The sequence below is a fragment of the Salvia miltiorrhiza genome, chromosome 6 (assembly GCF_028751815.1).
Source record: "Salvia miltiorrhiza cultivar Shanhuang (shh) chromosome 6, IMPLAD_Smil_shh, whole genome shotgun sequence".
NCBI lineage: Eukaryota > Viridiplantae > Streptophyta > Magnoliopsida > Lamiales > Lamiaceae > Salvia > Salvia miltiorrhiza.
Window position 1 is genome coordinate 15,887,940 of NC_080392.1, and position 10,785 is coordinate 15,898,724.

General features: G+C 40.0%; 1 protein-coding gene across 1 annotated transcript; it reads left to right on the forward strand.

Annotated features, from left to right (window-relative positions):
- The first annotated feature begins 1,089 nt into the window (after window positions 1-1,089).
- LOC130990566 (zeatin O-glucosyltransferase-like) lies at window positions 1,090-2,508 on the forward strand. The gene has a single exon (XM_057914787.1). The coding sequence runs from the start codon at window positions 1,090-1,092 to the stop codon at window positions 2,506-2,508; it is 1,419 nt and encodes a 472-aa protein (XP_057770770.1).
- The last annotated feature ends 8,277 nt before the right edge of the window (window positions 2,509-10,785 follow it).

Genomic DNA, 10,785 nt, shown 5'->3' on the forward strand with positions numbered 1-10,785 from the left:
CATTTTTGAGTTGGGCACGGAGATTAAGAATAAAGGGTTAAGAGTGTAAAGTAGGTATGGTCCACTTATTTTATGTGAGTAGAGAAAGTAGGGACCACATACTATTTTAGGAAAGTGCCAATTCTAGTGGGACAAACAAAAAAGGCAAGTGTGCCAAGTCTAGTGGGACAATTTTTAAAAATAATTACTTGTGATTAAATAAATTATTTCATCATTTTAATTTGACCAAAAAATAAGAAATTTTGTACAAAATTTACATATTTTTTCTTTTGATTTTTCTAAAATTTTCAATCCCACATCGATATTTTTTAAAATTTCATCAAACAAAAATTTATATAAAAGGGTATTTTTGTTATTTCTAATAAAATGTAACATTTAATCGACAAATATGGTTGAGATTAATATAATGCAAACTCTACATTAAGTTAAACTAATTAAATTTTTTTGATTACATTACACAAAACACTATAAAATAATTTAAAGTAATTTTTTTGTCTAAATTCTATGGGTTACACGCTGGTACTAATAAAAAGGAGTGGTGTTTATATCAAATAGACACAGTAAAAAGAAAAAAAACAATAGAGAAATAGATTACTTTATCTGAGCAGGTGCCAAAGAAACGCCCTAAATTCATTCTTGCATTCCACCACGTCTCATTTTCTACAATCAAATTGCGAATTTTGTGTATTAATGTCTCATTCAAATTAGAATCATTTTGAGAAAATTTATATATTGTATTCATCTACTACATATATTTCAAATTTACAACTTGTTTCCATTTATTCCAAAGAAGGTACCATCAAATAAATAACTCTTCAAAATTAATTATGGTATACAACAAATTAATGATAATTTGCAACACATCTCAGTGGGTCTTCAACAATAAACTAAGCATTCCACTTAAGGGCCACTCGAATCTGGCTTACAACTCGCATATTTACAAACGTAACTTGAAAAACAAAATTTTACATATACAGAGTATAATACACCTAAATATTAATCTATATAAATCATTCAGATTTATCCATCATCAGATTCATTTGGATTATATATGTATATATATTTATCAGAAATATATATAAAATAAAAATGACCGATCAAACTCCCGTAAATAAAAACGTCGTGCAACGAGAGGTGGCGGTGGTGGCCGTGCCTTTTCCGGCGCAGAGCCATCTGAATTCCCTCCTCCACCTCTGCCGCCGCATCTCCGCCCACAACCTGGCCGTGCACTACGTGGGCACCGCCACCCACGTCCACCAGGTCACAGCCCGAGTCCACGGCTGCGATCCTTCCGCCATTGCCAACCTTCATTTCCATGGCTTCCCAACTTCTCCTCATCCAAATCATTCCTCCGCCGCCGCTGCGAACTCCTCCGCCAAATTTCCTTCGCATTTGCTCCCGACGTTCATGGCGATCTTGCCCCGATTCAAGGAGCCGCTCTTGGCGCTTGTAGACGAACTCAAACACAAAAAAGTGGTGATCATTTTTGATGCGTTGATGGCTTCCGTTGTTGGAGAAATTCATCAATCGTTCCCAAATGTAGAATGCTACTCTTTTCAAAGTTGTAATGCATTTTTCGTGTATTCTCTATTTTGGGAAGTCGCAGGAAAAATGGAGGATTTACCGAGTGATGCATCTCGGATTATGGAGGAACTCCCATCAATGGAGGGATGCTTCAGCATCGAGTTTCAAGAATTTTTGGAGTCGCAGCGAAATGGTGGGGGTTTCCAATGTGGGACCATTCTCAATACTAGTAGGGTTTTGGAGGGTTTTTATTTTGATTTATTAGCAAAATTGAGAATATTCGGGATCACGCCGGAAAAGCACTGGGCGCTGGGCCCGTTAAGCGTCGTGTTTGGACGTGCAAATCGTGATTCCAAGAGGTTGGACTGGCTTGACAATCAACCCGAAAACTCAGTGGTTTTTGTGTCGTTTGGCACGACGTGTTCGTTGTCAGAAGAAGAGATGAGAGAGGTTGCTTTAGGGTTGGAAATGAGCGAGGTGAGGTTTATATGGTCATTGAGAGACGCGGACAGAGGAGATGTGTTTGAAGAAGGAGTTGGGCAGGTTGAGCTGCCGGTAGGGTTTGAGGAAAGGGTCAGAGAGAGGGGTGTTGTGGTGAGGGAATGGGCGCCGCAGCTCGAGATCTTGGCGCATGGCGCCACGGGTGGATTCCTGACGCACTGTGGGTGGAACTCGTGCTTGGAGAGCATCTCGATGGGGGTGCCGATGGCCGCGTGGCCGATGCACTCGGATCAGCCGAGGAATGCTGCCCTAATAACCAAGGTGCTCAAGATAGGGGTGGGGGTGAGGAATTGGGGGCGGAGAGATGAAGTAGTAGGCGCCGGCGTGGTGGAGGAGAGTTTGAGAAGATTGATGGGCTCCACGGAGGGAGAGGAGATGAGACGTAGGGCAAAGATGTTAGCACGAGCGTTGAAGCAGTCAATGGAGGAGGGTGGCGCTAGTGAGCGGGAGATGGATTCTTTCATCTCTCACATAATTACCTAGTCACCACAAAGGGATAGTGGTGGATCCAAGAATTTCTTCTTTAGCAGCATAAGGACATCGGCGAGAAGATTTGAAAGCTCAAGAGTAGAGATGCCCAAAAAAACTAGAACCGGGAATCGAACCGTCGAATCGAACTGTGGTCAACGGTTTCAGAACCGAAACCGTGGTCAACGGTTCGGTTCCGAACTGAAATCGGAACCGTGGCTCCACAGTTCGATTCCGGTTCCAATTTTCCCGAACTGGCAGTTCACGGTTCCGAATCGTGGAACCGTCAATTTTTTTTATTTTTATATTTTTTTAAAATTTATACTATATTTTAAAGTGTTGTATGAAATATAAATAATGTTGAACCATTTATTTAAGTTATAAATGGTTGACATTTAGTAAAAATTAGATGTGTGAGAATGAGAAATGAGGATTAACCATTTTATTTAGGTTGTGAATGGTTGAAGTTTAGTAAAAATTCGATGTGGGAATCATGTGCATTGAAAAATCATAAGTTCATGTGCTTCTTTTATATCCTTTACTTTTATCTATCTCAAATTCTTATTCCCACATCGAATTTATAGTAAACTCCAACCATTTACCATCTAAATAAAATGGTCAACTCTCATTCCCACATCTAATTCATACTAAATCTCAATCATTTAAAACCTAAATAAATAGTTTAACATTGTGTACATCATTTGTTAGGTCCGGAGGGTCTCGAATAGGTGTATGGGGGAGGGGGGGGAGGGGAAATACACCTATGGGCTATTTTTGACGAATTCCTCTAAAAACAGAGGGATCTCTAGAATGAAATCAAAACGAAACTTTACACGCAAACTTTGACACCTGTTGACTGAAAAGAGTTTTGACCAAACATAGTTGATGACTGATACTGAAAACTCTTCAGTAATGAGTTATCAGTTAAGTCACTGGAACTTAACTGATGCACGTAAGGAGTCGAGTTTGCTAAAACAGAGATGATATAAATCTTCCTGACTATCAGAAGATAGATCAGTCAGACTGATATCATACGCAGCGGAAATAAACTTGTTTCGGAATAGCCTCGGTTGAGCACGTTGTTAGTCTTAGGTTTCTCTTTGCGGTTATTCAGTATTCATTTTATCAACAGTAAGAACACAGATAAGAATGGAAAGACTGAAAGCTGTAAATAACATAGAGAGTTTTACGTAGTTCGGAAAACCTTTTCCTACATCCACGGTCAGTTGATCAGACCAACAATTCACTCCGCAAGTGCTTAACTGGTGCACTGCAAACCGAACCGTGTGTTTACCGGGTGCACACAACCGTTTCACTGAAGAGACCTTACTTTAGTACCCACGCTTCACTCGCGTCGGATTTCTCACTCCTAGTCTGAGGTATCAGTTAAGTCACTGGAACTTAACTGATGCACGTAAGGAGTCGAGTTTGCTAAAACAGAGATGATATAAATCTTCCTGACTATCAGAAGATAGATCAGTCAGACTGATATCATACGCAGCGGAAATAAACTTGTTTCGGAATAGCCTCGGTTGAGCACGTTGTTAGTCTTAGGTTTCTCTTTGCGGTTATTCAGTATTCAGTTTATCAACAGTAAGAACACAGATAAGAATGGAAAGACTGAAAGCTGTAAATAACATAGAGAGTTTTACGTAGTTCGGAAAACCTTTTCCTACATCCACGGTCAGTTGATCAGACCAACAATTCACTCCGCAAGTGCTTAACTGGTGCACTGCAAACCGAACCGTGTGCTTACCGGGTGCACACAACCGTTTCACTGAAGAGACCTTACTTCAGTACCCACGCTTCACTCGCGTCGGATTTCTCACTCCTAGCACGACCTGATAAAGTAGCCACCAAATAGGAATGACCTCTGCAGAGAGGGATGATCCTGAGATCTCTGCATTTAATGCGGCTGTACGTGTACGCACGTGGCTTCCTTTGAACGTTGGAAGTTCAGTCCGAGGAAGAATGTTTAACTGATACTTGACTTTAGTATCAGTCTGCTGAGTCCTCGAAGCACGCATTAAGTAATCAGTTCTAAACTGATTCTTCAACTGATACTTCAGTTGGTATCTTCAGTCTTCAGTCCTTCAGTCCTTCGGTCCTTCAGTCTTCAGTCTTCAGAACTGCTAACTAAACTAGAAACAAACTCTAACACTTGAGTTCAAAACAGTTCTAGTATGTTACAAATCAAACCTAAGGATTTTGGTATCATCAAAATAAAACCTGATATTCCATGGGGTTCCCAACAATTTCCCCATTTTTGATGATGCCAAAACCTTACAACAGTTCTAGGCAAAACAAAGACTGAACACAACAGAACCCCCTTAACAATAGAACCTAATAACTTGTACTACAGAGTTATAAACACAACAGTTCAAGACAAGAACGAGGAAAAAGACATTTAAACCATAATCAGAGCCTGGACAAAAGTTATTGTCTTCAGGTTGAGATCAAAAAGAAGTTCTTTTCATTTCAATAAACTGACTGATGAGACATCAGTCGAGGTACAGAGCAAACTTATATTGGAGTACAAAAGTAAATACAATTACTCATGGGAAAACCCATGAACTCTAGCAGTCTGCTTGGCTGCGCCTTGAACTTCTTGATCTTCATATTCTGTCTTCAGTCTTCATGTTCCTAAGCTTGTTCTATTCCCACTTGTTTTCCTTCAACTTGAGTTCTTTACTGGAACGTCATCCTTACAACTTCTGGTATGGGCTATTTTTGACGAATTCCTCTAAAAACAGAGGGATCTCTAGAATGAAATCAAAACGAAACTTTACACGCAAACTTTGACACCTGTTGACTGAAAAGAGTTTTGACCAAACATAGTTGATGACTGATACTGAAAACTCTTCAGTAATGAGTTATCAGTTAAGTCACTGGAACTTAACTGATGCACGTAAGGAGTCGAGTTTGCTAAAACAGAGATGATATAAATCTTCCTGACTATCAGAAGATAGATCAGTCAGACTGATATCATACGCAGCGGAAATAAACTTGTTTCGGAATAGCCTCGGTTGAGCACGTTGTTAGTCTTAGGTTTCTCTTTGCGGTTATTCAGTATTCAGTTTATCAACAGTAAGAACACAGATAAGAATGGAAAGACTGAAAGCTGTAAATAACATAGAGAGTTTTACGTAGTTCGGAAAACCTTTTCCTACATCCACGGTCAGTTGATCAGACCAACAATTCACTCCGCAAGTGCTTAACTGGTGCACTGCAAACCGAACCGTGTGCTTACCGGGTGCACACAACCGTTTCACTGAAGAGACCTTACTTCAGTACCCACGCTTCACTCGCGTCGGATTTCTCACTCCTAGCACGACCTGATAAAGTAGCCACCAAATAGGAATGACCTCTGCAGAGAGGGATGATCCTGAGATCTCTGCATTTAATGCGGCTGTACGTGTACGCACGTGGCTTCCTTTGAACGTTGGAAGTTCAGTCCGAGGAAGAATGTTTAACTGATACTTGACTTTAGTATCAGTCTGCTGAGTCCTCGAAGCACGCATTAAGTAATCAGTTCTAAACTGATTCTTCAACTGATACTTCAGTTGGTATCTTCAGTCTTCAGTCCTTCAGTCCTTCGGTCCTTCAGTCTTCAGTCTTCAGAACTGCTAACTAAACTAGAAACAAACTCTAACACTTGAGTTCAAAACAGTTCTAGTATATTACAAATCAAACCTAAGGATTTTGGTATCATCAAAATAAAACCTGATATTCCATGGGGTTCCCAACAATTTCCCCATTTTTGATGATGCCAAAACCTTACAACAGTTCTAGGCAAAACAAAGACTGAACACAACAGAACCCCCTTAACAATAGAACCTAATAACTTGTACTACAGAGTTATGAACACAACAGTTCAAGACAAGAACGAGGAAAAAGACATTTAAACCATAATCAGAGCCTGGACAAAAGTTATTGTCTTCAGGTTGAGATAAAAAAGAAGTTTTTTTCATTTCAATAAACTGACTGATGAGACATCAGTCGAGGTACAGAGCAAACTTATATTGGAGTACAAAAGTAAATACAATTACTCATGGGAAAACCCATGAACTCTAGCAGTCTGCTTGGCTGCGCGTTGAACTTCTTGATCTTCATATTCTGTCTTCAGTCTTCATGTTCCTAAGCTTGTTCTATTCCCACTTGTTTTCCTTCAACTTGAGGTCTTTACTGGAACGTCATCCTTACAACTTCTGGTGATCATTTTGCTGTCCCATCTTCAGTCAAGAAAGAAGATACAGGAAAAACCTTTCAGAAGGTTTCTCTCTGACTTCTGACTTTCCCCCTTTTTGGCAACATCAAAAAGAGAGCTGATGATGGAAGCTATGATCAGACGGTACCCAACTCCTAGTCTCAGAAGCTCTTGAGAAGATTCGAGAATAGGGTGAGTCCAGAGATGCAGAAGTGGAGGACGCTAGTGGAAAGGAGAGAGATGAGAAGGGAGACGGAGAAGTGAAGGAGATGTAGAGATAGAGAAAAGCAAAGTGAAGGAAGGGAAAGTATGTATAGCATCTTAGAGATAATCATGAGATGCAGCTATACATAATATCCGGAGGGCGAGGAGACAGACGAGGAAGGGTGGGAAAGAGGAGTGCGAGAAGAGGGGAGGAGAAATGAAGGAAATGCATGGCGAGGCTTTGATGAAAGGATTAAATCAAAATGCGCCTCGTCATACATGGAGGAAAGAGAAGGTGAGGATGAAAAATTGAATCAGTGGTAGTCATGAGGACTAGCACTGTCGATGTTGCGCCGACTGACAACGAGCTCCTGCTCATTGTTGTTGCACCACATGGAAGCTTCACAAAAAAGTGAGAAGCTCGCTTGAAGAACAAGTGAATTCCGTCTGCTTGAGACAGGTACTTCAAGCCATATGGTCCGGGCATGAGGATGGAAGACGCTCGCGTCGATGGATACAAGTTAGAATAGCGCAAGCTTTGACGTCGGAGGGACGTTGAGTTCCAGTGGAAGGGTCCGGTGAAGACCAAATATGTAAGCGTCATTCTTCCACTCCATGACTTTGTAGTCATCGAATTCTCCTAAGTCGGAACAAAAATTTTCTTTGCAATTTTGAAAGAATTTGAAAGTTTTCTAACAGTGAAGGCTGTGGAGAGTTGTTAGTTGATACAGAAAACTATCGAAGACACCAAGATATAAATAAACACAAATACCAAGTCAGAAGATGAAAAGGTTTTCGAAAACTGTGCCTAAAATATTTTTGAAGAAAAATTCACGTCCGCCGTCACTGCAGGGGACAGAAGCTTCAAAAGATGAGATATATCTTGTCGAGTGATATACTCAAGGTGTTTGACCACATAGGCAAAAAGGTTGGAAATATTTTTGGTAAAGATCAGGGCAGATCACATCAAATCAAATCAAATCAAATCCCCGTTTTCCAAAGATATTCCATGACCCAACAATCAAGACAAATCAGTTAAAGATTTTGAAAATAACTAATCAGTCAGAGAAAGATTTTGATTTGAAAATGCATAAACCTTGACTGAAATAACTGATTTCAAATAGTAAGCTTAAAACAATACTTACTGATCGACTGAACATTGTAGTCAGTCCATACCGCTTGATCTTGGTTGACTCATTAGGATGAATTTTCTTCATTGCTTTCCACGTCAGCAGTCGTAGAACAGCAGTTGGTTGACCACCAGTCATCATGACTGTTTGAGAGAAGTCTTCAAACACAGCATCACTCTTCTGGGTTGATGAGGCCGATCCTTCCTTAAAGATCGTTGAACCTTTCTTCTGGAAGAGCTTTGGTCAGCAAGTCTGCTCTCTGAACTGTGGTCGGAATCCATTCAACAGAGATATTCTTCTTTTCGACGTGATCACGAATGAAGTGATGTCGAATAGCAATATGCTTGACTCTGGTGTGATGAACTGGATTGTGGGATATTGCAATAGCACTGGAGCTGTCGCAATAGATTGGGACTGTCTTTTCTTCGATCCCATAGTCCTTCAGTTGTTGGACTAACCATAGGAGTTGTGAACAGCAGCTTCCCGCAGCAACATATTCAGCTTCAGTTGTGGAGGTGGCGACTGATGTCTGCTTCTTTGAAAACCAAGAGATGAGCTTGTTGCCTAGGAATTGACAGGTTCCGGATGCTGATTTGCGATCAATTTTGCATCCTGCAAAATCTGAGTCTGAATATCCGGTGAGCTTGAAGTCGTCGTCAGCTGGGTACCACAATCCTAAATTTAGGATTGGGTGTACCACAATCCTAAATTGGCAACGGCGCCAAAATTTGACTCATCCAAAAACACCTAGTGGATGGACTCGAATTTATACGAGGTCGTCCTAGGGCGGTAAGGTGACTCAAGTCGTCTCTCAAGGAAGGCTTAGCAGGGCTTCGTGTTGGATTTGTATACTGAAAGCAAGAACGTTTTATGCTTGTATACAATGTTTCCTAAGTTCACTATCTAATCTCCTATCTGATTGTGTTCATGATTGCATATGTATGTTCTTTATCTATATATAAGTAGATTATATGGTGTGTTGTAGATCACAGAAGACCATATAATTGGAATAACCTTAAGAGATATAATATGATCACAGCCGAAATAACTCTAGGACAAGTTATTGGTTTAGGCTGCAGTATAGATGGAAGTAGTTTGTCTTGGCTACTTGTCTATACTGGTACGTCATTACGTATTGATAGGACCACAGTTGAGATGTATTCTTCTATCTGACTTAAGTGAAGAATCAAGATCTCGGTGACTTATAAGATCTTAATACTAATAAGTATTCAGATATATATGTTAATTCGTATATCACTTTGACTTACTATGGGTGAAAGTTATATACTAACTCGAGTACTCTGTATCTTGGGTGATAGCGGTTAATATATGATATTTGATTATCTGTATTAGTACCCGTATCCGGTATAGGATAATGACATCCCCTTAAGGAGCTCAATAAGGTTTATTGCGCTAAACCCTGCAGGTTGATTAAGTTCAGGCGCAATAATAAAGTTTGAGTGGTACTGCTTAAGGATTTATAAAGAGATTAATTAATTTAAGCTGTCAGAGCTATAAATTAATTAATGGATGTTGGATATTTTAAATACGGAGATTTAATAAGTCTAAATACAAGCCCCGACTCATCACCGGCAATAAAGGGGTAAGTCAGTATCGGTTCTCTAGTGGAATGAACTGATATTTATAAATTAATTATGGTCTGGGCTGACCATAGATAAATTAATTTATTTGAGGCCCATCTTTATTCCTTGTATCTGGTCCCTGGACTGGCCCAAAGTCTCCTAGCCCTAGAAGGAGAAAAGGAACGCCTATTACAGATTCCAAGCGTCCCACACGTATTTAATTCTATTAAATACAGCTGTCAGCTCTCAGGAAAACAGACTGATAAAATATTAGGGTTTTGGAGAGCTGTGTGGGGCGCAGGAAATCGTGTGGAGCATTCTCTCTTAGGACTTTCACAGTTCGTTGTCCATCCAACGGTGAAAGCTGAGCGGGATACAGTTCAGAAGATCTGAGCTGGAGTCAGATTTTCGCAGGAAATCAAGTTCTGGCAGTCTCCGAAGAACAGCCATAACTTCCTCTACAGAAGTCCGATTGAGGTGAAACAGGCGGCCACGGAAAGCTCTTTCGAAGACAAAGAAGTCGTATTTCTGCACAAAATACGATTGGAGGTCGTTTGAGGGGTCAAACGGAGCGTTGAAGTTGGCTGACCTGTTCAGCGACAGATTGACGAATTCTTAGGAATTCTTCAAGTATTTTCTAACTCCAACGTGCAGTTGTTAAATTCATAGGAGCATGTTAGGATTAATCGTTGTATGATAAATTAATAATAATCCAAGAAACGATCATCGGGCAAACGGAGCATTAATTCAGTTTAATATTCCTTCACTTCGATCGTGCTACTCACAGGAAACATGAAATAAACCTAAACACTCTAATCGGGTAGTTGGGTCTGACACACTCTCTTTAAATCTAGGCGTAATTAAATAAAGCTTGTAAAATTATCTAATGCAGAATCAACAGAAAGCATATAAATCTATCTAGGCGAAAATACGGAAGCTGATTAAGAACGCAGGAAAAACTAATAAACTAGGGTTCTAACTAGCAATCTAGAAAGCAATAGCTAATTCAACAATCATAACAACAATTATCTAGGCAAGATAGAAGAAATACCATTTAATCAATTGAATACTAAGCATCAATAAACTAAGCAAATGGGAATAAACTAGCATTCATTCATATAGAAATCATAAACTGAGTTCTTACATAAGCGTACGATCCGGAAATCCA